The 25517-nt window shown below is 44.3% G+C and overlaps 1 protein-coding gene across 1 annotated transcript in view; it reads left to right on the top strand.

The window, feature by feature from the left end:
- NPSR1 (neuropeptide S receptor 1) overlaps positions 1-25517 on the top strand; it is a 1161350-nt gene that overhangs the window by 1033280 nt on the left and 102553 nt on the right. The window contains exon 5 of the mRNA XM_086966827.1: positions 23139-23228. Within this exon, the coding sequence (XP_086822953.1) occupies positions 23139-23228 (90 nt within the window). The remainder of the gene's footprint in view (positions 1-23138; positions 23229-25517) is intronic.

The following is a 25517-nucleotide window of genomic DNA, read 5'->3' as shown; positions in this document are numbered from 1 at the left end:
TGTGGAAATACGTTAGCTGAAACTTCATTTTTTTCCTAAAACACATGAGTATGGATAAATGCAGATAAAATTAGCAGGAAATAAAGTGCAGTTGGGAATCTCTAACCAAAAAATGTTATAAAACTGGGGAATCTAAATATATATGCAAGACTGGGGATGCCATAATCCTTTAAAACATGATGATTTTCACAGTGTTTTAAACGTATCAAATAGCTGTGTTTCATTGGCCTATGAAATGTGAAGAACAAATTGCCAAACTATGCCAATGCATAACGTCAGCCATCAACAATTCTATGCGTTTTGTTTTTTACTTGTGGTGCACAAAGTGCCATCTGTGGCTCGAGCTGATCGATTCTCATATGCAGAGTCAGAAACCGTAGATCTTTAAGGACACCAATGGCACTTATGACTGCATAAAAACTGTCAGTTCCCTAGATGTTCTACAGTGTTAGGTTTAGTAAAGGAAAGCGAAACCAAGTCCAACCTTCAGATGTTTTCAAACATTATTAATGGCTAATCCTCCTCTACGAGCACACCGAGGGGCATATTTACAAGGGGATTGTGCCATCAGAGTGTCACTTTTGACCACGTTACAGTGGTGCAATGCCCCTCAACTTATTTACAAAGTGGTGTTAAGCCACTTTGCGTCTCTCAATGCTGCTTTGAAATATGGTACCCTTTCTGTGTGAAAGAGGCATGCAACTGGTGATGCTGGGAGCGTTCCACTGCAACACCCATTACTAATTGAGGCTGCCTCGGATTTACAAGTATCTAAACCTGAAGCAGCGCCAGAAACCAGCACCACGCAAAAGCAGGTGTTGGATTGATGCCACAAGGAGAAATTCTATTATTTCTCCTTGTTTTTGCTTTTTCTATGTGCACTGCTTCTAAGGCACACAAAGAAAGAGCAAAATGATTTTAAAGATTGTTTATGATCAGAAAGGTGTCCCTTCCTGCACATAAACAATAATTCCCGGCAACAAAGGCACCCATTCACTGTGGCGCAAGGGGTGTCTCAGTTGGTGCTAAGCAGCAATTTTTGGCATCAGCACAAGGGAAAACACAGGGTGCTCTCTATTGTTGTAAATATGGTGCATTCCTGTATGTGGGAAATCTGAGTCTAACTATAATTTCCCTGTAACCTTTGCTCCTGTGTCGGACTTACTGGAGGTAACAGGAGGACTCCTGGGGCCCCAAAAACCTTTAGCACCCAAAAGGTCTTCATCCCCCTTTCAACAGTGCGCCAAGAGGTGCATTTCCACAGTGGTGAAGAAAGAGGATGTGGCCTATGCACACATTGCAGCAATTCTGCTGAATGGGACTTACTTCAGGTAATAGGAGAGATTGTTGGTCCCTCACGTAAACTCTAAAACCAAGGGGACTTAATCTCCAACCAGCAGTGTGCCAGAAGGCACGTTTTCACAGTGGTGAAAATACGGGGCATAGCCTCCCAAGTCCTCTCGGGAATCACGCTCTGTGGGACTTACAGGAAGTAACAAGAGGAATTGTTGGCATCCAAGGACCATCTTGAGCAAAGGGGACTTCATCCCCCAACCAGCACTGCACCATGAGGTGCATTTGAAGAGTGGTGGAGAAAGGGGGCATTGCCTCCTGTGACTTGCAGGTGCTTTTTATATATTTTTTTAAATAAGTTTGGGGAGGTAGCATGTGGGCCCCCTCCCTAAATTAAATTAAAGAGAGGGGTGTAGAGGGGCCTCCCTCCCAACAGATTTTGGCCCTGGGAATCCCATCCCCTAAGGACAAGCCTTTTTACTTATTTATTTAGTTACTCCCCTCCCAGGCCAATTTTGGCTCAGGGGAACCTATCCCCCGGGCCTTGCCTCTAGTGTGGGTGCAGAGGATCCACCCAGGGCACCAACTTGTCACTGTTGGGTTCTGTGGGGGGAGCCTGAATGCTCTTGTGGTCCCTGTCAGCTCTGTGCATCTTACATGAGCCGGCAGTGCTTTTAGACAGAGGGAGCTGCTGAACATACAATTCAGCCCTCGCTTACTAGAAGAGGAGAGGAGTTTGCTATAGCTTGGCAGAAGCGGTAAAGCTCACCCAACCCATAGCAAACTGCAGTGTCCTACGGGTGGGCGCCCAAGGACATTGCAGGAGCCAGCCTTGGGAGGTGGTGGTTCCAGGACCATCTATTTCCCCCCTTCTATTTTAATTTTACCCCGTGGAGCTGTTGGTCTCCGGGGATGCGGGGCTGGGCAGCAAAGGCCCCCCACATTTTTTCAAATTAAAGCCACAGGGAGGTGGTGCCCCAGGGCTGAGGGGGTCAGTGAGGCGTCCATCTAAAAAGAAACAAGCCCCGGAGAGTTGGTGGTTCCTGGGGCAGTGGGGAAGGCCATATTTGTCTCCCCACATACTTAAAGAAGCCCCGGGGAGGTGGTGGTCCCCAGGGCATAATAAGCCCCAGGAGGGGGCCGGTGTGCACCCCTCCTTTTATGCATAATGTCCCCTGGACCTGGCCCACCCGAGGGCCAAGAATTAATAAAGTGTGGGAGCCGCTCTTTGTTTTCTTTAGAGGGGTGGGATTCGAGGATCCAGCATGACTCTTGCCGGAAATCTTTTTTAATGATTTTTTGGCTCTGCAAGGTCCCTGTGGGACCCCCCCTCCTTCTCCCCTAGAGGCCTAGGAGGCCAGGATGTTTCTAACCTGCCTTCTTTTCTTTTTTTACATTTTTTCCTGTGACTCGTATAGAAGAGTAGGGTCTGCTTTCTATGTTCACCCCCACTTTTTGCTTTTGCTTTACTGGTTTTCGACTTTAATGTGGCTGTGGGCCTGCTAATCAGACCCACAGCCCAGCTGCTCTCTCTCTAAATTCATACCATGTACTTTAGGTACATATCCAAATGGGAATTGGGTCACCTTTGTGAGCCCCCGTATAGTGTACCTTAGGTACACAGGGCAGAGGTGCATCCAAGGCCTACCAGGGGCTGCAGCATGTATTATGCCACCCCTGGCTTGCCATCTACATTGACACAACTTGCTGAACACTCAGCTGGGGCAAGGTTGTGTAATCACCCCTTGCTTAGATATAGTATTCCTATATCTAACCTTATATTTAGACACATATGCACCTATAAGTCACTCCTATGGCAGGCCTTAACAATCCTGGAGGCAGAGTGCTTGGTTTTATGTGAGATGGTGCTCTAGCATGAGCTGAGCCTGTCTGCAGCTTTCGGAACCATGTCCTTATAGCTGTTCTATGATATAGCCATACCATATACTCTTAAGTGCATTATCATCCTTGAGGTTGAATGCTAACTTTGGTTTGGCTTTATCGAAACATGTTGTGTAAGGTGTCATACGCTTTGGAATACTACCCCCTCGCCAGTTCTGGTGACGGGGTAGCATTCCACTCTTCTAGAGGGAGAATACATGTTGTTCCTAGTAATCCCGGTTAAAGTTAACCAGAGCCTCAGCATCACAAAATGGATGCTGCTGCCACAGACACAAGTCTGACCTCCTGCTGCTGGGAGTCCTTCCAGCGAGGGAGGCTTGGACAATAGATTTCCTGTCTTGGGAGGTGCTAGCACCACCCCAGGCAGGCCATAGTGTATTGGGGCAGGGAGGGCTGAATGAAATGAGACACTGCCTGGGGCACACAAGGTGCTCCATGCATAGTCCGGTTGAAACCAGTTGCTGGGGCACTCCAGCCCCAGCTCTGGCACGAAACTGGACAAAGGGAGTGGGACCTAGCAGGTAATCCAGCCCCTTTAATCAGAATAAAGGTAGGAGCTGAGTCTAGAGACTTTAGATTATCCTGAACTGAAACTTGAAATGAAACTCTGGACCTTCGACATTCTATTTGAAACTAGAAGACTGAAGAATCTCCCTTGTGGTCAAGGAGTGACCAACCTGTGCAAACAGGCACCATACAGCGATCTGCGGTTTGCCTTGTCGACACTCCCGCCAGAGCCCGAGCACAGAGCCTGACAAGAACCAGACTTCCAGACTTTCTTGAGCCCGATTCACAGCCACAGCAAAGCTGAGACCCGAGGAGGCACCGAGAGATGTGGGACCGACCATCTTTAAAAACCTGCACCTTGCTACTTGTGCAGCTTCCGAGGCACCCTCAAAGTTGTTCATTTGGGATTGAGAAGCCCCAGCCTGGAGCACCTTCTACATCGACGCACAGCCCGCCACATTCCACGAGTGCCGCGTGGGGCCTGCTAGTGTTTTTGTGCTCGACGCATCTGTCCGGTCACTTGCCCGTTGGCTAGTGGCCTCTGTTACGAAGAACCTTCAAATCTACACCACTGGTCTGGTTGCTCCAGGCTGGCCCTTGCTTCCCTGAAAAGGAGAAGCCCCACAGACCTTGCTGGTCTGCAACAGTAGAGATATCAAAATAGGACTAGCTATGTTGTGTTAGAGGAGACTCAGAAGGTATATCTGTAGGCAAACCCTTAGGTTTGGACATGAAGCCCTCACACACCAACCTAGTTGGTGTCATGCTTCATCATCGGGCCCACCACAGTGACACCGAATGTGTCCCGGGTGTGCTGCGACTCCAGATTACTGAGGAGCAGGTATTCTTACTGAGTGTGCAGTGCTGGTGAGAATGGAGGTGAAAGGTTTAAAAGCTATCCAGGAGGTCCCAGTTCCCGAGGGTAAAGGTAAATTTAATACCTGGGCCCCTGTTAGCAAGATAAAAAGGCTGTGGACGTTGTGGAGTATATTAGGGGCTCCTACGTCCTTGTGGTCTACATGTTTCAGCCAGGCCTTTTGATTAAAACTGGCTTTCCTCAGGACCAAATGAGTATGTGTGAGTGAAAATAAACTATATTAAGTGAAAGTGTATGGTAAAAAAGTGTTGCACTCGCTAAGGTGCCGTACGTGTAAGAGGGGGATTCCCTCTGCTTTACTGTACATAAAACACAAAACAGTACAGACATACAAAGAGAGTCATTGAGAATGGTATTAACCAAAACACAACAATTGCCGGCTTCTGGTGTGCGTGAGCGACCTAGAGCGGCAAAGAACTTAGCCATGAGTGTGCCATGGCTATAGTGAACTATGGCGGTAAATTATTAAACGCAGTGGCAGTGGTGGGCTACACAGCGAAACAGGCATAGCGTGAGGTACAGGTAAGTGTAGTACATAATTCCTCACACTTGCTACTTGCTGTTAAAGCCTCATGGGTCACTTGGCAGGGAGGGAAAGGAGACCCTAAACATTTGTAGAGGATTACAGTTAGGATATCACCTGTGGAGAGAAATTGTTGCTTACCCAGAGCGTTGTGCAGAGATCAAGCTTACTCACGGTATTTCCGATCAGCGGTTCCTGCGACCTATCGTCCTGCTCCAGTGTCCCGAGTGAGCTTTGCCAGAGTCAGGTAAGGGCTTAAATAGCCGGTTTGATTGTTATCACCTGGAGAGGGGAGAGGGCGCGGTCGCGTTTTCTGTTTAGGGCGCAGGCGCTGGGAGCTAGCGGTTTTCACCTAGCGCATGCGCAATGTGAGGTTTCCAGCGCATGCGCGGTAGAGGTGAATGCGAGCGCTATGCAGTCGCGCATGCGCCATGGTACTAGGTTGGCAATGGTAGTGGCAAGTGCGCGCGGGTCCGTGCGCAACTGAAGGAAAAAGAAAGGAATAAAGTAAAAGGCCCAAGTGGGTCCCTTATTATTTAAAAAGCAACAACAGGGATTACAAGGTATATATAGGTCAAGGAGGCAATTACAGAATAGGGACATATAGAATATTCCTTGACGATGTCACCTTCAGGAAAGACTGGGCTCAGATAGCCTGGCATTGCACCAGGGACTGGCTCATCTTGATAATAAAAACTGCCAAACGCCTTTCAGACGCAGTGATGATAGAGATCCAGGCGACTGAGACCCATTTCAAAACCACTCTGACAGGATACAAGAAGAAATTGGAAGATCAAAATCGGGAGATGAACGATTATAAAGAATACCTAACCCAAACCAAGATAAAGAAATTCGAAAAGGATCTAAAAAACTTTAGCTATCTAAAAACCTATCCCTATGCTGACGACACGTATACTGCACCCACAAGAGGCCAGAACACGGACAGCTCAGGTGATACTAGTTCAATCTCTAGCGGCTCCAGCAATGGATCCTACAAAGCCAGAGGGAGAGGCCGTGGAGGAAAACAACGAGCACAACTATGGCAAGGCCCCCCGCAATTCCAAAACTTCGGGCCTCCGCCATTCGGCCCAATGCCTCCATATTATGGATATCCACCTTTATTTCCGCCTGGCCAGGTACCATACTACCAGAACAACCCAAATCAGCGGTATCCTTTTTTAGGCCAAGGCCACAGACCCCGCGGCAAGAGAAGGAATCCACCACAGCAAGTACAGTGGGCGCCTCAACCAGCACAGTGGTCCACAGAAGAGGACCCGGTCAGTGCCAACACCAGGAACAAAGCCAAAGAGCAAGCGGGCCCCAGCAAGTAGCTGAACCAACCAATACCGGCACCCTGGTATTCAACCTCGCCGACGTACCCCTCACCAATGAAGAAACCAATGTCCTGAATAAAGGACTGTCATTTGTCCCGACCATCAGACTAGATACTTTCAAACTCCATGTCGAGCTGGCCGAGTTTTTTAGAAAACTCAAGCTAAAAGCGTTTTTCGAAAACAAGGAGAAACCCCTTGACTCAGAAAACACCAATGAAACAGGGCTGAAACTTAAATCCAACTTCACTCCACCACCGGCTACCGTGCCAGTAGAGATCAGTACTTTCGAATTGGCAGTATACTCAGAAGTTGAGAAATTACAACCCCAAAACCATTTCAACAATCTGTCATTTCAGGATAGGGAAATCATCAAAAAACTCCAGAATGACCCTACCCGCATCATCAAACCAGCAGATAAAGGTGGAGGGATAGTCATCATGAACAAGATCGACTACGACACCGAATGCCGCAGGCTATTAAGTGACACTCGTAACTATAGGAAATTACTGAGAGACCCATCCAAAGATCTACAGAAAAAGATCACAGAACTAGTACAGGAGGCTTCTGACGCGGAATACATCTCAAAACAAGAAGCTGAATATCTTAACACACGTGATGCAAAAGTACCTTACTTTTACATCATGCCCAAGGTGCACAAAGGGGTCACCCCACCACCGGGCAGACCCATAGTGTCTGGGATAAAGTCCCTCCTAGAACCGCTATCGCGGTTCTGTGATCACTACCTCAACCCATTGGTTCAAAAAACTCCATCCTACGTCAAAGACACGAAGCACCTCCTTAACATCATTAAGGATGTCAGTTTCGATAGTGACAAGCACCTCCTGGTGGGATTAGACGTGGAGAGCTTATATACGAGCCTCCCTCAGGATGCCACACTGAAGGTACTCCATGATGTCTTGATGGAGATTGACTGGCAACATCGCACACCCCGTCATTTCATCTTGGATTGCGCCACGTTGGCATTAAAAGAGAATTATTTCCAATACGAGGACACATTCTTCTTACAAACGAATGGTACCTCGATGGGCAGTGTCTTTGCGCCGAGCGTGGCGGGGCTATACGTCCACCACTTTGAGCAGACAAACATCGAAGCCCCCACGAACCCCTACTCAGCAAATATAACAATCTGGCGTCGATACATTGACGATATCCTCATTGTCTGGGAAGGCAATGAGGAGACACTGAGAGATTTTCTCACCTGGATCAATAGCCTTGATCCCTTTCTGAAGTTCACCTGCACTAGCAGTTCTACTGAACTGGCGTTCCTGGACCTCAACATAAAAGCTGATCAGGGGGGTCTGACCACAACGACTCATTACAAACCAACTTCCAGGAACTCGTTGTTGCGTTTTGACAGTTTCCACCCCAGACCTTTGAGGGAGAATCTGCCATTTGGCCAGTTCCTCCGTATTCGCCGGAACTGCAGCAACCTCCATGACTTCAAACACCAGTCCAAAGCCTTGGTCCACAAGTTGGAAGATCGTGGCTACCCGTCCAGAATCATCACAAAATCCTGTAAACGAGCACGCAATCAGAATAGGGAGGCCCTTCTGGAGGCCGTGGTCAGACCACCAGAAACACCAACCATGACGTGTGTGACCACCTATAACACCGCCTCCAATCAGGTCTCCAGTATAATTCGCAAAAATTGGAAAATCATCAATTCAGGCACGAGGAACTGGGACCTCCCACGCTTCGCATACAAAAGGGCACAAAATTTGAAGGATCAGCTGGTCACTACGAGACCCAGAAAAACACACCAAACCAGCCAGACAATTTTAAACACCTGGGGCCTACCAGAACTAATAGGCCACCAACCGTGTTACAACTGTAGCGTCTGCCACCTGACTACCCCTTCAAAGACATTGTCGTTGGAAGTTGGGAAAACCTGGACACAACGACAATTCACAAACTGTAATTCATCTAACCTAGTATACCTAATCACCTGTCGCTGTGGCTTGAGATACGTAGGCATGACGACTAGGAAGGTCAGAACTAGGATGACTGAACACAGAAGCACCATGCGCTGTGGTAAAAACATCAGCAAACTGACCCAGCATTTCATCGTGCAAAGTCACACCCCGAATGATTTCACCTGGACGGTGATCGAACAATTCGCACTTTCAAGTTGTGATGAGAAGACCCTGCTCACCAAAGAGCAACGCTGGATTTATCGCCTTTCTACCCATATAGAGGGGCTCAATGATTCCATCCCGTGGAATGCTCTGGCGAGATAAAAAACACATATGTAAGATATTGATCAGTATCCCTGTCTGCGCTCAGACTCGTGGTCTGTCCCTATTCTGTAATTGCCTCCTTGACCTATATATACCTTGTAATCCCTGTTGTTGCTTTTTAAATAATAAGGGACCCACTTGGGCCTTTTACTTTATTCCTTTCTTTTTCCTTCAGTTGCGCACGGACCCGCGCGCACTTGCCACTACCATTGCCAACCTAGTACCATGGCGCATGCGCGACTGCATAGCGCTCGCATTCACCTCTACCGCGCATGCGCTGGAAACCTCACATTGCGCATGCGCTAGGTGAAAACCGCTAGCTCCCAGCGCCTGCGCCCTAAACAGAAAACGCGACCGCGCCCTCTCCCCTCTCCAGGTGATAACAATCAAACCGGCTATTTAAGCCCTTACCTGACTCTGGCAAAGCTCACTCGGGACACTGGAGCAGGACGATAGGTCGCAGGAACCGCTGATCGGAAATACCGTGAGTAAGCTTGATCTCTGCACAACGCTCTGGGTAAGCAACAATTTCTCTCCACAGGTGATATCCTAACTGTAATCCTCTACAAATGTTTAGGGTCTCCTTTCCCTCCCTGCCAAGTGACCCATGAGGCTTTAACAGCAAGTAGCAAGTGTGAGGAATTATGTACTACACTTACCTGTACCTCACGCTATGCCTGTTTCGCTGTGTAGCCCACCACTGCCACTGCGTTTAATAATTTACCGCCATAGTTCACTATAGCCATGGCACACTCATGGCTAAGTTCTTTGCCGCTCTAGGTCGCTCACGCACACCAGAAGCCGGCAATTGTTGTGTTTTGGTTAATACCATTCTCAATGACTCTCTTTGTATGTCTGTACTGTTTTGTGTTTTATGTACAGTAAAGCAGAGGGAATCCCCCTCTTACACGTACGGCACCTTAGCGAGTGCAACACTTTTTTACCATACACTTTCACTTAATATAGTTTATTTTCACTCACACATACTCATTTGGTCCTGAGGAAAGCCAGTTTTAATCAAAAGGCCTGGCTGAAACATGTAGACCACAAGGACGTAGGAGCCCCTAATATACTCCACAACGTCCACAGCCTTTTTATCTTGCTAACAGGGGCCCAGGTATTAAATTTACCTTTACCCTCGGGAACTGGGACCTCCTGGATAGCTTTTAAACCTTTCACCTCCATTCTCACCAGCACTGCACACTCAGTAAGAATACCTGCTCCTCAGTAATCTGGAGTCGCAGCACACCCGGGACACATTCGGTGTCACTGTGGTGGGCCCGATGATGAAGCATGACACCAACTAGGTTGGTGTGTGAGGGCTTCATGTCCAAACCTAAGGGTTTGCCTACAGATATACCTTCTGAGTCTCCTCTAACACAACATAGCTAGTCCTATATTGATATCTCTACATATAACCAGGGGACCCGGACTGGCTTACCTAGTCCTCTCTCTCCTTTTTGATTTGCTGGTCTGCAACAGTAGCCATCTTCGATTCCTGCATGGGTTGCCTTTGCCAAGGTTTGTTGACTCCAATCCGGAAGCCGACACTGCCGACAGCGGGATCCTTTGTGGGACAGCCCTTATCTAGCTCCTGGTCATTGTTGACACCTCCTGGTCCACGTGGCTACAGAGACAAGCTTCACGACATCGTCTGGTTCCTTCCTGGTTCCTTCCTGATCACTGGCTAGTGACCCAGACTCTGTCCCCTCTGCTTTCAGGTACTCTTCATCCTCGATCCACCCTTGGATCCAACCGGACACTTCTCTCCTGGTCGCCTGCAGCATCTTTTCACAGGTCTCCATAGGATTCAGCGACAAAACCTGACACACTTTGACACCTATGCACCCGGCTCCTGTGGGTGAGGTAACTCGAGTACTCCGGTGCTCCTGTGGGTAATGACTATCCTAGTGTCCTAGTTTTTAGTAGATTTCTCCTAGTCCATCCGGAGGTGTCCTAAAAGAACTAGTTTCCAATTCTTTCATTCCCATTGTATCCCTATGGTTACTCGCGTGTGTGTTTAGACACTGCACACGCATCCCGTGGGCCTCCTGCTTCCCAACCTTTGGTAGTACAGCATAGCCCCAGCAATTCCCCAGGGCCTAGGGCCTAGGCCTATTCCTTGTTTGTGACGTGGTTCTTATACCACTATTTTAGAAGATGGTTTTGCATGCCCCTAGGGCCCTACTGTATTTTGTGCGACTTATTGTATGATAATTAAGTATCTTGTTATGTGCTTGTGCCTTTGACCTCATAAAGAGTTCAGAGGGGTTGTGTTAGTAATAAATCCATATATATTTTATATATAACCTGTGTGGTGTCTTTTCATTTGGTATTCAAGGGGTTACATATGGTAAAACAGCTGGCTTCACATGCTCTCTGAAGTTTTAGCCTAAGACTGCTTTGTCCATGCTGCCACTAGGATAGCTGGTCTACAAGGTTGACTTTACAACCATGACCATAAGGGTTGTTTGGACTGATACAGGGTGTCCACTAGAATAATGGACATCACATATCAGGCCAACTTCTCACATTGGTGTGCAGTGGTTGGGATAGGAGCTTGCTGTTTTTTTACCAATTGTAATCTTAAGATATCATTGGAAAGATCACATTAGGTACCTATAGGTACATATAACAAGTCTTATAATACTTAAGTTCTATTGTACTTAGCTGTTGTAGATTAAAGGGCCTAGCACACCCTGACTACAACTCCTATAGAGGTTTAGTAGGAAAACACTTAGTGTAGGTAGGTGCACACACCGCACCTCACTAGATCATGTATACCACAGCAGAGCCTAATGTGGCTCTCCCTGTGGGAAGTGACCCTCCAAGGGCACCTTCTAGATATGAAGTACTCAACTTCCATGAGCTGAGACACTTGTGTACCACCAGGAAGTTGAAACAGGGTTCTAACCCTACCCTCCAGCACTAGACAGAACTCCTAGAAGGATATGATGTTCAAAATGCCTCTAACCCAGGCCCTTCAGGTAATGCAGATGAGGGCTTACCCTCTACAGATGATGCCCCTGACCATACTGTCATAGAAGATGAGGAAGAGTTGGAAGAGGAAGATTCTGGGGAAGAGGTAGACAGCCAGATCCTAGTCAGGAGACTTAGTCAGGCTAACCTAAGCCTACATGGGGCTGAGCATGGGATAGCCCCATACAGATCGCTAAATGGATTTAACCAGAGGTATAGGAGGGGAAGATCCCACTCTAGGGAATCACTCCACTCCAATGCTTCTAATGGCTCTAATGCCTCTGCTCAGAGGAGGAGGATTTCCCCTCAGAGGAGAGACACTGCACACGCATGCCGTGGGCCTTCTGCTTCCTAACCTTTGGTAGTACAGCAAAGCCCCAGCGATTCTCTAGGACCTAGGGCCTAGGCCTATTCCTTGTTCGTGATGTGGTTCTTATACCACTATTTTAGTATATGGTTTTGCGTGCCCCTAGGGCCCTACTGTATTTTGTGCAACTTATTGTATGATAATTAAGTATCTTGTTATGTGCTTGTGCCTCTGACCTCATAAAGAATTCAGAGGGGTTGTGTTAGTAATAAATACATATATATTTTATATATAACCTTTGCGGTGTCCTTTCATTTGGTATTCAAGGGGTTACATATGGTAAAACAACTGGATTCACATGCTCTCTGAAGTTTTAGCCTAAGACTGCTTTGTCCATGCTACCACTAGGATAGCTGGTCTATAAGGTTGACTTTACAACCATCACCATAAGGGTTGTTTGGACTGATACAGGGTGCCCACTAGAATAGTGGACGTCACATATCAGGCCAACTTCTCACAACTCAGATAAACCGAGTCACAAGATGGCTGCCAACACTTCCTGGTTTGAAGTGTTGGCAACCAATCAGATCTCAGCATGAGGTTGGGAGGGATTGTGGATCCTCTGCGTCCCTATATTTCACAGCTCAAAATTTCTTTAAATAACTCCGCTACTACAGAACGGATTTACAGTATTTACCAAAACGGTCAGTTTTTGGACCAACAGCTACATTTCTGTCAAATCTGGTGTACTTCCATTCAGCAGTTTGGGCTGTAGCCGTATCTAATGTTCCTATGGAAATTAACATTGGAGAAAATATGTTTTGGACCCCCCTCTTTCTCGGCCCCCGCTTGATGGTTTACCTCGAAAGTTGCAAGATGGCATATAAAGTAAGTGGCAAACTAGTTTTGAAAATTTCATGAGATTCCTCAAAAAATGCCAAAGTTATGAGAAAATGAATAAACTCTCTTCCTATGGAAACTAGGTTCTAATTATAACTACCTACCGGTGACTGCCAGTAGGTAAAAAAAATATATATGTATATGAATACCTGGATTATTGGTGCATCCTGGGACCTGCAGTTCCGACGACCTGCGGGATGGTGAGCGAACACTGGGAAGGGGGCGGAGCGAGTCCCTGCCAATGGGGAAGTTGCGGGACTTTCAAATAAAGGTGTACCAATGCCTCCTGAACATTAAGGTATCTGAAGAAGGCCATGCCAGGCTGAAATGCCTTATGCCGCAAACTCAATAAAAAGTGTCTACAAGGTGTCCCCCATGTGGCCTCTGCTCTTTTGACTGGAGGATGTGTTTTGGATATTTTTCGCAGCAGCCAGAGATGCGGCACAGAGGCCCCCGCTTTGGAAGTAGGCCCAGACATTACTGGTGGCTGCTTCGGCAGGTTTCTTTCTTTGACCGAGGTATCAGATGGTCAGTGGACAGCCTCTACAGCCAGGATTAACACAGGGCATCTATACGTAGGGTGGGATGCCTTTGAGACTCCAGCCTCTGCTCGAAATAAATCCTGGATTTCGGGGCTGAAACAGTGATGGGGACCCAAGGATATCCTGAGAGGGAAATCAAATCACAGCAGGAAATAGGCATGAAACAACACAGACGATTGCCCGATACCCTGCCTATCCATTTGGACTGAATAACCCTATTGCAGCACCTACCTGGATTATTGGTGCATCCTGGGACCTGCAGTTCCGACGACTTGCGGGATGGTGAGCGAACACTGGGAAGGGGGCGGAGCGGGTCCCTGCGAATGGGGAAGTTGTGGAACTTTCATATAAAGGTGTAACAATGCCTCCTGAACATTAAGGCACCTGAAGAAGGCCGTCTCAGGCCGAAATGCATTATGCCGCAAACTCAATAAAAGGTGTCTCCAAGGTGTCCTCTGTGTGGCCTCTGATCTTTCGACTGGGGGAGGTGTTTTGGATATTTTCCGTGTCAGCCAAAGACGCAGCACAGAGGCCCGCTTCGCAAGTAGGCCCAGACGTTACTGGTTGCTGTTCTGGCAGTTTTCTTTCTTTGACCGAGGTATCGGATGGTCAGTGGCCCGCCTCTACAGCCAGGATTAACACAGGGCATCTATACGTAGGGTGGGATGCATTTGACACTCCAGCCTCTGCCCGAAATAAATCCTGGATTTCGGGGCTGAAACAGTGATGGGGACCTAAGGAGATCCTGAGAGGGAAATCAAATCACAGCAGGAAATAGGCATGAAACAACACAGACGATTGCCCGGTACCCCACCTATCCATGTGGACTGTATATCCCCCTTGCAGCACCTACCTGGATTATTGGTGCATCCTGGGACCTGCAGTTCCAACGATCTGTGGGATGGTGAGCGAGAACTGGGAAGGGGTCGGAGCGGGTCCCTGCCAATGGGGAAGTTGCAGGACTTTCAAATAAAGGTGTACCAATGCCTCCTGAACATTAAGGCGTCTGAAGAAGGCCGTGCCAGGTCGAAATGCATTATGATGCAAACTCTATAAAAGGTGTCTCTAAGGTTTCCCCCGTGTGGTCTCTGGTCTTTCGACTGGAGGAGGTGCTTTGTGTGTGTATATATATATATATATATATATATATATATATATATTACCTACTGGCGGTCGCCAGTAGGTATATATAGTTAGGATTTTTTCTCTATGGGACTTTTGAAAATTCTATGCCTAATAACTTTGGCGTTTGTGGACGGAATTGGCTGAAATTTTCAGGAAAATGGCACATTTTGTTTCTGAGCAGCACCTGGAAATTTGGGGGGGGTTCGTCAAGGGGGGGCCGAGAAAAAAGGGGGGTCCCAAAACGCGTTTTTCCCATGTTATTTTCCATAGGGCGGTTGGACTCACTTTTAGCCCGAACGGCTGAATGGATTTTCACGAAATTTGGCAAAATTGTAGGGACTGTTAGCCCGATGTGCCTTTGCTAGGTCTCAATATATGTGCTTCAATGGATTTTGAGAAATTAACGTTTAAATCAAGATATATATCTGTAACAGCGCTCCGGGCAGCTATCTGGTTAGCGAACCTTTCGCGTAACGGAACTTTGCGATGAGAAGCTGATTGGCCCTCCGGTGTCTGTCAACATTCTAAACAGTCCGGAGCGGCCGCCATCTTGTCTCTCGGTAGGATCGAGAGACAAGAGGAGGCCAAAACAAAGGGGGAAATTACCATAAGGGGGCATAGTAGATCCTCGTTGACCCCCTAGGTTTTATGTGGAGGTTTTAAAAGGGCCTAGAGGGTCCAAAAAAAAAAATATTTTTTTTGCGTGGTAAGCGCCAAGTTCGCGAACCGGATAGCTTTCTGGGCAGCGAACTTTATGGATAAAAGAATGAAAGACTTTTCTAATACTGTATGTTAATTGTTTGTTGTTTTTCTTGTTTTTTTTTGTTTTCTTTGTTTATTTTTTTTTTATTATGATTGTGTTTCATATTTTATTAAATTTTCTAACATTTCATTGTCAGAAATGTCATAATTTATTATAGGGTGTAATTGTTTTTCATTTTGAAGCAAGTTGTCTACTGCTTCAACACATTGTAGAAGTTCGTGGTCTCTACTGTCATCCATAAAGTCATCAAGTTTGTCTTGGCTGTTCTCCTTCAGTTCAATCGAAAATGAAACTTGTTGTTCGCCTTCCATTTTGCCTGAAATTTTGAATAAGAAAATATATATTAGTAGAGATAGGGCACTGTTGGGATTAATTTTAGATAGGCAGTTTTTATCAGTGAATTTATCTTTTGGCAGTGTATAGTATGAGAGTGGAAATAGGACTATAAAAAAGTGTATGTGATTTAACCAAGACAAGCCTTACTCCATTGATAACTATAACAGAGAAGTCTATCTAAATACATTACTACTACAGAGGGATAGTGTATATCTAGCAGAAAAAGTCTACTATATTAAGTCATAGTGCACAATATATTAAATTATAACTTACCTTCACAAAGAAGTTGAAGTTTTTTGAAGCTTTTGAAATAGGAGGTACAACAAGAAGTAGTAGTCAAAATGGCTGTGTTTCCTTCTCTCCCTTTATATATATATACAGGTATATAACCAATCAAATGTCAGGTAATAAAAGTAGAAAATGAAAGTAACATTTTCATTGGTTGTCAATTCCAACAATTCAGATGTGTTTTGTGAAGTAATGTACCTCACGGTACTTGGAGAGGTCTACAGGCTAAATGGCTAAATGGAATTTCAATGAAATTTGTGAGAATGGAAGGGATTGTTATGTAGTATGAGCTAATAGGTTATAGACCATATATAGTTAGGAATTTGCATTTACAAAACCTTGAAAATTCACTGAAAAAACCATAGGTTATAGACCATATATAGTTAGGGATTAGCATTTAAAAAACCTTATTTTATTTGCACAAAACCATTGAAATTCCATATATAGTTAGTTGCACTAACTATATATCGCGGACCCGCAATCCACTGCTAATGATGTCACATATTACATCATTCATGACATGGTCAGTGACATCACTGATGACATCACTGATGACATCTCAAATGACATCACTGATGACATCACTGATGACAACACCCAGTGACTGTATGTTTCTGTAAAGTTAAAATATGTCTTACATATTGAAGAATGAGTGGATGTATAAGTGTCTGGATGGAGGATTTAGTAGGTGCATGACTGACTGTATGAGAGAATGATTAAATGTGTCTCACTGAGTGCATGGGTTAGTGATTAAAGTGTCTTAATTTGGCAATCATTATTTATGTTCTTCTGTAAACTGCTGCATGTTTAAATCAGTAGCTATATCAGTAACTATATAGGTTATTGAATGGTTGCCCAAGTATTTGTATGGGAGACTGAGTATGTGTGTGGGTGGCTGGGAGGTGTATAACTCTGTGCATAGATGTGTGAGCAGTTGATTCCCTAGGTGTATGGCTTCAAAAGTGCATGTAGAAACAGCTGTATGGACAGTTGACTGTGTGCATGAGTATATTGGTTAGTGAATGGATATCTCAGTTCTACATGTCAAAGTAAGTACATATGTAAAACACACTCCATGTGAGAGTTGACATATATAAATAACTGAACATAAGACCCAGTGAATGTGAGAGTGGCTGTATGAATCATTGTGAACTTGTATCAAGGATTGTATAAGAGAGTAAATATGTGTTAGTATATGTTTGAATAAGTAAGGTGTGTATAACTGTATAGTTGAGGAAATGGAGGTGTGATTGATTCTTTGCATGACTGACTAGGTGTGTGAGTAACTCCATGGATGTGTGACAGTCTGTGAGTGCCTGTTTACACTGAGTGTATCTAAGGTTATATTAGAGTCTGAAGATGTATTATCACATAAATAATATCATCAGTGATGTAATCAGTAATGTCAAATGAGATGTCAGTGATGTCATCAGTGATGTCATCAGTGATGTCACTGACCATGTCATGAATGATGTAATATGTGACATCATTAGCAGTGGATTGCGGGTCCGCGATATATAGTTAGTGCAACTAACTATATATGGAATTTCAATGGTTTTGTGCAAATAAAATAAGGTTTTTTAAATGCTAATCCCTAACTATATATGGTCTATAACCTATGGTTTTTTCAGTGAATATATATATATATATATATATATATATATATATATATATATATATATATATATATATATATATATATATATACAACACCAATTCCTGGCGAATTTCAGAAAAAACAAGGACACCTTGGGTATTGCAGTATACAGATATTACTGACTGCACTAGCAACACGTTTCAGCTTTCGCCTTTGTCACGCTGAAGGCTAAGCAGCAACACCATCTTTTTATTTTGTTTTTCAAGTGCACTAAAGATAATAAAAGGACTATTCCCCCCAAAAATTTGAAAATGTTTTGTCTGAAATTCGTCAGGAATTGGTGTTGTATGTTGCAGGGTTTCCGATACCCTGAGCGAGGACCGCCCTATTTGACAGCTACTACTATCATCGGATTCTGGAAGAATATTATTGGTGTGTGAGGCTGACCACTTTCCAGACGTTGATGTCGTGGCTTGGAGGATCCACGCAATGGTGTTGTTTTATTTAATCAGGAACTGCCGCATGAAAAGCTAGAAGCGATAGGAGAAGACCGACCTACCGGGAATTACTGCTGGAGGGTTTACGGCAGGCAGAGATCCAAGTGGGAGGATCGTAGTCCAGATGCCCTGCATTCATTGGTGGATTTTTGTTTTGTGGGAGTATAGGGACTGTGATTCCACACCGGGCTTTGGTTTGGCCGAGTTACTCTCAGCGCGTCTGCAGGTGAAGGGATCTTCACGGTGGCATTGGGAATTGCTATATATTTGAAAATTAATTTGTACCCCCTAACGTAAGAGTGCTGAAATCGAAACTGAGAATTGGCGCAGGGTTTTGATGCATCAGTGTTGGGAAAGTGACTCAGTGAAATCTTGTAGATTTCACTGAGTCACTTTTCAGGGGCATTCCTGTGATGGAACGCCCCCCCCCCGTGTGGAAACGCCCACATGAAACCTGATGCAGGTTTCATGTGGCGCAGGGCCTTACACCGTGACGCATCTCCATAGATGCGTCACGATGTAAGTATGTCGCAAAAGTGCCAAAAAATTCAACATAAATCTGCCCCCAAGTGCAGAGGAATGAGACCTGTAATACTGAACCCGAACAGTTTAAAAATCGCCATGGGAGCATGGTGGCGCATGGTTAAACAGCAAGCAGAAAGAGGAAATTTGTAATCAAGAAAGCCCTTACCTGCAATACTATGTACTGCATCTATGCATTAATTTACTCTTGTAACAAAGCCTACATTGGCAGTAAGATTCACTGAGTGAAAAAACGAGTACTTGAGAAAGTATGGGCAATACGCCATAACAACAGGCAGTATTCTGTCGTCCGTCATTTTTTTGACTGCCATCTTCAAGATGAGAAACTTTTAAGAATGGTGGTGATTGATGCTGTTTCAGTGAATGCAAGGGGTGGGAATAGACAATTGGCATTACGCCAACTTGAGTCTAAGTACATAATTGACCTACAGACCATGACCCCCTTAGGATTAAACTCAAGTGAGAAGTGAGGAGTTAGCTGTTCATCTACAACAGTAAAATCCAAGAATTGGTTACATGAAATTGACCATATATGTGGAGGTATTATTTAAGATGCAAAGTTTATACAATTTGTCTGCTTTTTAATGCTTTTCAAATATTTTTCTAGGTGGGGAGCACATCTTTAACTAAGGCCATGTATACGCATCATGAAATTGGAATTCATCGCCCACTGGGGCAGAATTCTTGATTGCGCATATCAGATATCACACATAAGAGAATCAAAACCCATGACCCACTGTGGCCAAATTGTTGACTGTGCTCAAGACATACATTGAAGTACGTCGTCCATGTGGGCAGAATTGTTTACATATATTGGGTGTGAACAGGGGACTGTTTGGCTAGCTTGTACCATTATAGCTATTTAGCAAATGTTATAGAATATGTGTACAAGCAGGCCTTGAACAAATGATGTATTGTCCCAAAGGTTCAAACTGATGGTTTTATATTAGTCTGGAACCACTTGAGCTTCTTAAGTGCGTTTGTATGATAATTATAAGATGGCCGCCAAGTAGTGGAGAAGTATGGCTCAGTGGTTAGAGGAGGCAGACCTGGAAGCAGAGGTCAGCCCGGGACCAGGGTTCAATTCCCGTCTCGGCGGGGTCTTGAGTCCTAAAAATGTCCTTGGACTCGACAATTCTCGCTCCGGTGCCTACTCGATTCATGGGTTCACACTCCACAACGGCCCCTCGCGGCGGGATGCCTGGCTTTCACCTTGCAGATACCCTGCCGGGGTTATCTCACAGGGGAATACCAGGATGGGTTCCCTAAGCAAGCGCTTAGAAACCGCTCGGTGATTTGCGCTATATAAATTCCTGTACATTTACATTTCTATTACATTTTCACATTTTTTGGAGAGGAAAAGTCCTTTTATTATGTTTATGCACTTGAGAAACAAAATAAAAAGATGGTGTTGCTGCTTAGCCTTCAGCATGACCAAGGCGAAAGCTTAAACGCGTTGCTAGTGCAGTCAGTGATATCTGTATAGTGCAATTCCCAAGGTGTCCTTGTTTTTTCTGAAATTCGTCGGGAATTGGTGTTGTATGTTGCAGGGTTTCCGATACCTTGAGCGAGGACCGCCCTATTTGACAGCCAATGCTATGTCTTTAGTACGTACGGATATGTCGCAATACTAGTGCTATGTGTATAGTTTGGTATCAATTACATGTATTTTGGTTGTGTTTTTACCACTTAGTAATGGCGGACAATTCCATCCGTCTAACCATGTGACCTTCAAACTACCCTACCTCGTTTATGTTTGTTTATTTAACATGCCGGTAATGCCGGAAAGGATATTGTGTGATCAAGACACAAGTTAGTGTCGAAACGCGCAGCGTTACCTGAGAATAAATATTTACAGCAAAACCAGCTTCTGAGTGCGCATCTGCTTACGAGCATATTTGGGATTGGATTAAACTTTATCGGCAACAGGGTTCGCCGAAGAAAGCGCCACCTGACGAGGGAGGTGATCCTGGAAGGACCCTTCTTGGTATGAAAAGAAAAAAAATAATAATATTAAATATATATATATATATATAAATGCATAAATCAAGCACTTTGCTTTTTGCACCAGAAATGGGTTCAAATCTTCGTTTTTGTAAATCCAATTGAAGTACTAATTGGGGGCGCGGGCCACGCCAGACGAGTATTGTTTATATATATATATATATATATATATATATATATATATATATATATATATATATATATATATATATATATATATATATATATATATATATATATATATATATATATATATATATATATATATATATATATTCCAAGAACTCTACTGCCAGCAGGCTTCTTGTCATTTCTTCCAAAAAGAATGGAGCACGGACCCGATATGGTGCACAGAATACTTCTTTATTCAGTTACCATCTTGTCAGCCATAAAGCGTTTCAGCACCGAAGTGCCTTGATCACATGACATGTGAGTCAGTCACCTGACTGTTTTTATACCAACACTTTTTTTCCCAGTTTTTTCCCCCAATTCTTGCTGTGTTAAAGTGGCAGTGCAATTTCTTTTGATTTACTACAATGGGCACGGATGTAAATTGATATAACATGTACATCATAGATCCCGGTTTCATTACACCTTCATGGTAATTGATTTGTATTGATCATATATATATATATATATATATATATATATATATATATATATATATATATATATATATTATATTATGGCGATGTTGGGGTCATTTGGCTCTATGCTGGACTGGGCTTGCATGTCTGCCTTGTCTCCGTTTTCTTGACACCAGGAACAGGCAGGTTGAGGCGGAAGGAGACCGGAAGAGACAGCGTATTCTTCTTGGGCAACGAGGGGAACAATTGCACTGCAACAACGTTTTGTCATCTCCACGCAACGTTTCCTTTCCCAGTGACTAAGCAAGATGCACTCTGGGAAAGGTAGTCACTACACAAGACGTGACTTGCCAACAGACATTTGCGTTGCCTTTGGCTGGAAAGGGGGTGGAGCAAAGCTGGTTAAATCGGGAGGGGCGTGACATTTTGTCAGATATACTTGCCGCCGCCTGACTTACCTAAACACCCGTGGCGCTGAAGAAGGATGAACATAATCCGAAATGCATTTGCCTTGCAAGCGGGTGTACAATGTTTCCTTACCTGCTGAAGATTGAATAAAGTTTGTTTCAACCTGTTTCTCCTGGGTTGGCCTCTTCACTCTCGGCAGCGGCTGTTGGTGATGGATCGTATGAATCAGCGCGGAGTCCAATACCGCGTCAAGGGCCCCCCGCCTCACCAAGTTGGCTCTGACTTTACTGGTTGCTGCTTTGGTGGCGTTTTTGGAGTTACCCGAGTTGTCGGGATATGTCGGAGTCCACCTGCTTGTCTGGTGCATTTATGGGGGTGTTGGGGTCATTTGGCTCTACGCTGGACTGGGCTTGCATGTCTGCCTTGTCCCCGTTTTCTTGACACCAGGAACAGGCAGGTTGAGGTGGGAGGAGACAGCGTATTCTTCTTCGGCAATGAGGGGAACAATTGCACTGCAACAACGCTTTGTCATCTCCACGCAACGTTTCCCAGTGACTAAGCAAGATGCACTCTGGGACAGGTAGTCACTACACAAGACGTGACTTGCCAACAGACATTTGCGTTGCCTTTGGCTGGAAAGGGGATGGAGCAAAGCTGGTTAAATCGGGAGGGGCGTGACATTTTGTCAGATATACTTGCTGCCGCCTGACTTACCTAAACACCCGTGGCGCTGAAGAAGGATGAACATAATCCGAAATGCATTCGCCTTGCAAGCGGGTGTACAATATTTCCTTACCTTCTGAAGATTGAATAAAGTCTGTTTCCACCTGTTTCTCCTGGGTTGGCCCCTTCACTCTCGGCGTCGGATATATATATATATATATATATGTATATATATATATGTAAAATATTAGCAACCTAACTTACAGTGTGAGGGCTAACCATTTGTGTTACCTGCAATGTGATTTCCTTCCGGATGCAATTACCTGCGATGTAACATTCCACTAAATGAAGATTGCGAGGTAATGGAAATATATAGGCACACCTAGCTTTATTTGAAGTCTCTGAATACCACAGTAGTTGCAAGGGAAACTGTTTCTACAATGGAAAATATTTTGCTTGTAGGTTTAAAATATTAGGACGAATGTGAAAATATCTCTTTCCCCTACCTTGAATCTGTTAATTGTCTTTCCGTGGGCAATCTTTTAGATTCTGGTTAGGGGAGACAGACATCAGAATTACTATTTATAATATGGAACAAGGTAAACTTTCAGCTACAACACAACAAGGATTCACAAGAGGCTGTGCTTATGGAAATAGCTTTGCCCATTATGCCGGGGAAAGATCATGTCTTGCGAAACACAGAGCCATAAATTGAGGTCCATGCATTAAAGATAATTATTGATAAATACTGCAAGCGATTGCACTCGTGTCTTCGATTTTTGGTAGAAGCAATCGAAGCCACAAACTGGGCATTATCAGAGAATAAGAGAACTAAACCTACCCGACGTTAATGACCTTCACATAATTGGTTCTGAAAGCACTGACATTGCTCTTGTTTTCCACAGACATCAATTTCTCTGCAAGTTACAGCCATCGAGGGCTCATATCCAAAGCAAAGGTGAAAGCTATCAAGTACAGCATTGTGGTAATTCTTGGTAAGAACGTCGTCTCCTTGAAAAACAGACATTCCTGTTTAGATAGCATTGACTCAACCATTTGAACTTAACGAGAAGCAACTAATTGGACAAACCATTCATTTTAGAAAATTAAAGTGGATACTTGAGCTACATTTGTTCTCTCTCTCTCTCCCCCCTCGCTCTCTCTCTCTCTCTCCCTCTCTCTCTTATTATATTACTTTACGTGGAGTGAAAGATTTTAATGCAATATGAAATATGCAGTCCATAGTCTTCCATAATGTGACATATACCGTGCATAAATGTACGGCTTCATGCTGTGAAATAAAAAGTACAGTAGGTGCAGTTAAATACCCTTATAAAAATCATTGGAATATGGTCTATGTCATTCGAAGGATGAGTTGTGAAATTACAGACTGTAATGTACGATTTGAAATGTCAATCTGCCATCTTTGGACTGTATTTGTGTTAGCATCTTAGTGTCATATTTACTTATGTTATGGTCTATGCCATTCGTAACATGAGGTGTGAAGTTTCAGATTGTAATGTAAGCTTTGAATTTTCAATCTGGCATCTTTGGACTGTATTTGTGTCAGTATATTAGTGCCATATTTACTTATGTTATGTACCACCATTGAACCTCTGTCCTTGCATATGTATCAAATGATGTTTGGTTCTGTTTCCTGTCTAGTTCTGTTGTTTACTGGTTAAAACCATATAATATATTTATAAAATGAAATATATTTGAATACGAATAAGAAGTGTTATTTAAAGAAGAGTAAGTGACAATAACATTTACCAAAGGCGTTGTCTTTTTGCCATTGCAGTGTCCTTTGATAGTTACAATATTCCCAATCCTTTTAGCTGCATTTCTCACCCAAATGAGACATGGGGTTTCAGCATTGGTGTAAGACACCATGATGCCCCTTCGCCCTCCAGAATGTAGTGAAGGGCCCCTGAGACTCCTATATCTCGCAAATCTTTATAGGCTCAAAGGGTGATAGAGGAGAAGGGAGAGTATATTGGTGGGTGAAAGAGTCCTGAGATGAAATAAAGACTAGAAAACCTTGGTATTTGACAACCCCAACATTTGACAGTAACACTGGTGGGCTTCTTAGAAAATTTAGACCATGGCTCTTGTTCTTTTACAAATTAAGCACTGCAAGTGGAAATGATCATCATAATGAAAACTTCCCTGATCGAGGAACAGAGAAGAAGAGCAGCGACACCAAATACACAGTAAGAGGCTGTCTATCCCAGCCCTGTGCAGCAGCACAAAAGTTGTGCTTGCTATGCAGGGACCTCTTTCCATTCATTTTCATATTAAAAAACTGTGTCAGCTTCACTATGAGTAAATATAGTGAAGGTTTAAAAGAAAACTGCATATACTTGTGAGATATCAGGTTTTGAAAGTTTTCATAGTCCTATTTGAATGGAAATGGTAATTTCTCTAGTCGATACTCCTTCGTCTCAAAACACACTTAGGAAAGAAAAGTTATTATCAATGTTATTTTTATTTACAGCACAATAGTTCTGTAACTCAGGTCTTTATATTAAGTTATCAAGTTGCCTGCTTGGTCTGGTGTCCTGGAGCACCTTGGAATGCGTGAAAAACACAGTGTTAGATTTTGGGGTCTCTAGTTGGCAGAGGTAGGTACCTTTGTCCAAATAGGGACCCTTGCGTCTAGTCAGGGTAAGGGGGTACACTCCTAAAATAACCCCTGCTCACCCCCTTGGTAGCTTAGCACGAGCAGATAGGCTTATCTCAGAGGCAGTGTGTAAAGCATTTGTGAACACATACAGTAACCCAGTGACAACACTACAGATGGACACCACACAAGTTGTAGTATAAAAATAAGTATTTTTATGTAGACTTAACACAAGACCACAAACAACAAAAATCCACAATACTGCACTTTAAAAATAGTAGAAATAGCTTATTTCTCTTTAAATGTAAAATGTGAAACTTTGAGTTCCATGTACCTTAGGATGCGTGACGCTATACAACGAAAGTGTTGCAGGGAAGGTGATGCCTTGGTTCCTTACACACAAGAACGGTGATGCATCGGGTCCCTCCTGATGCGTAGGGGATGCGTTGGTTCTTCTTGGTGTGGGGAGGTGATGCGCGATGTGGCTCGCAACGCCGTGAAGCGATGAAGATCCGGTGCAATGAACAAAAATTGCATCTTCTCTTGGATTGGACACGATGCGTGCACGCCCGACAGCCATGCAGCGACACAACGCTTCCCAGTGATGCAGTGGCATCTGATGCAACGTCGATCCTCTTCTCCGGCGATGCGAGGCGGTTCG

The sequence above is a fragment of the Lissotriton vulgaris genome, chromosome 4_1, assembly GCF_964263255.1.
Source record: "Lissotriton vulgaris chromosome 4_1, aLisVul1.2, whole genome shotgun sequence".
Classification (NCBI taxonomy): Eukaryota; Metazoa; Chordata; class Amphibia; order Caudata; family Salamandridae; genus Lissotriton; species Lissotriton vulgaris.
The sequence above is the reverse complement of the archived record's forward strand: the minus strand, read 5'-3'. Positions and strand labels throughout refer to the sequence as shown.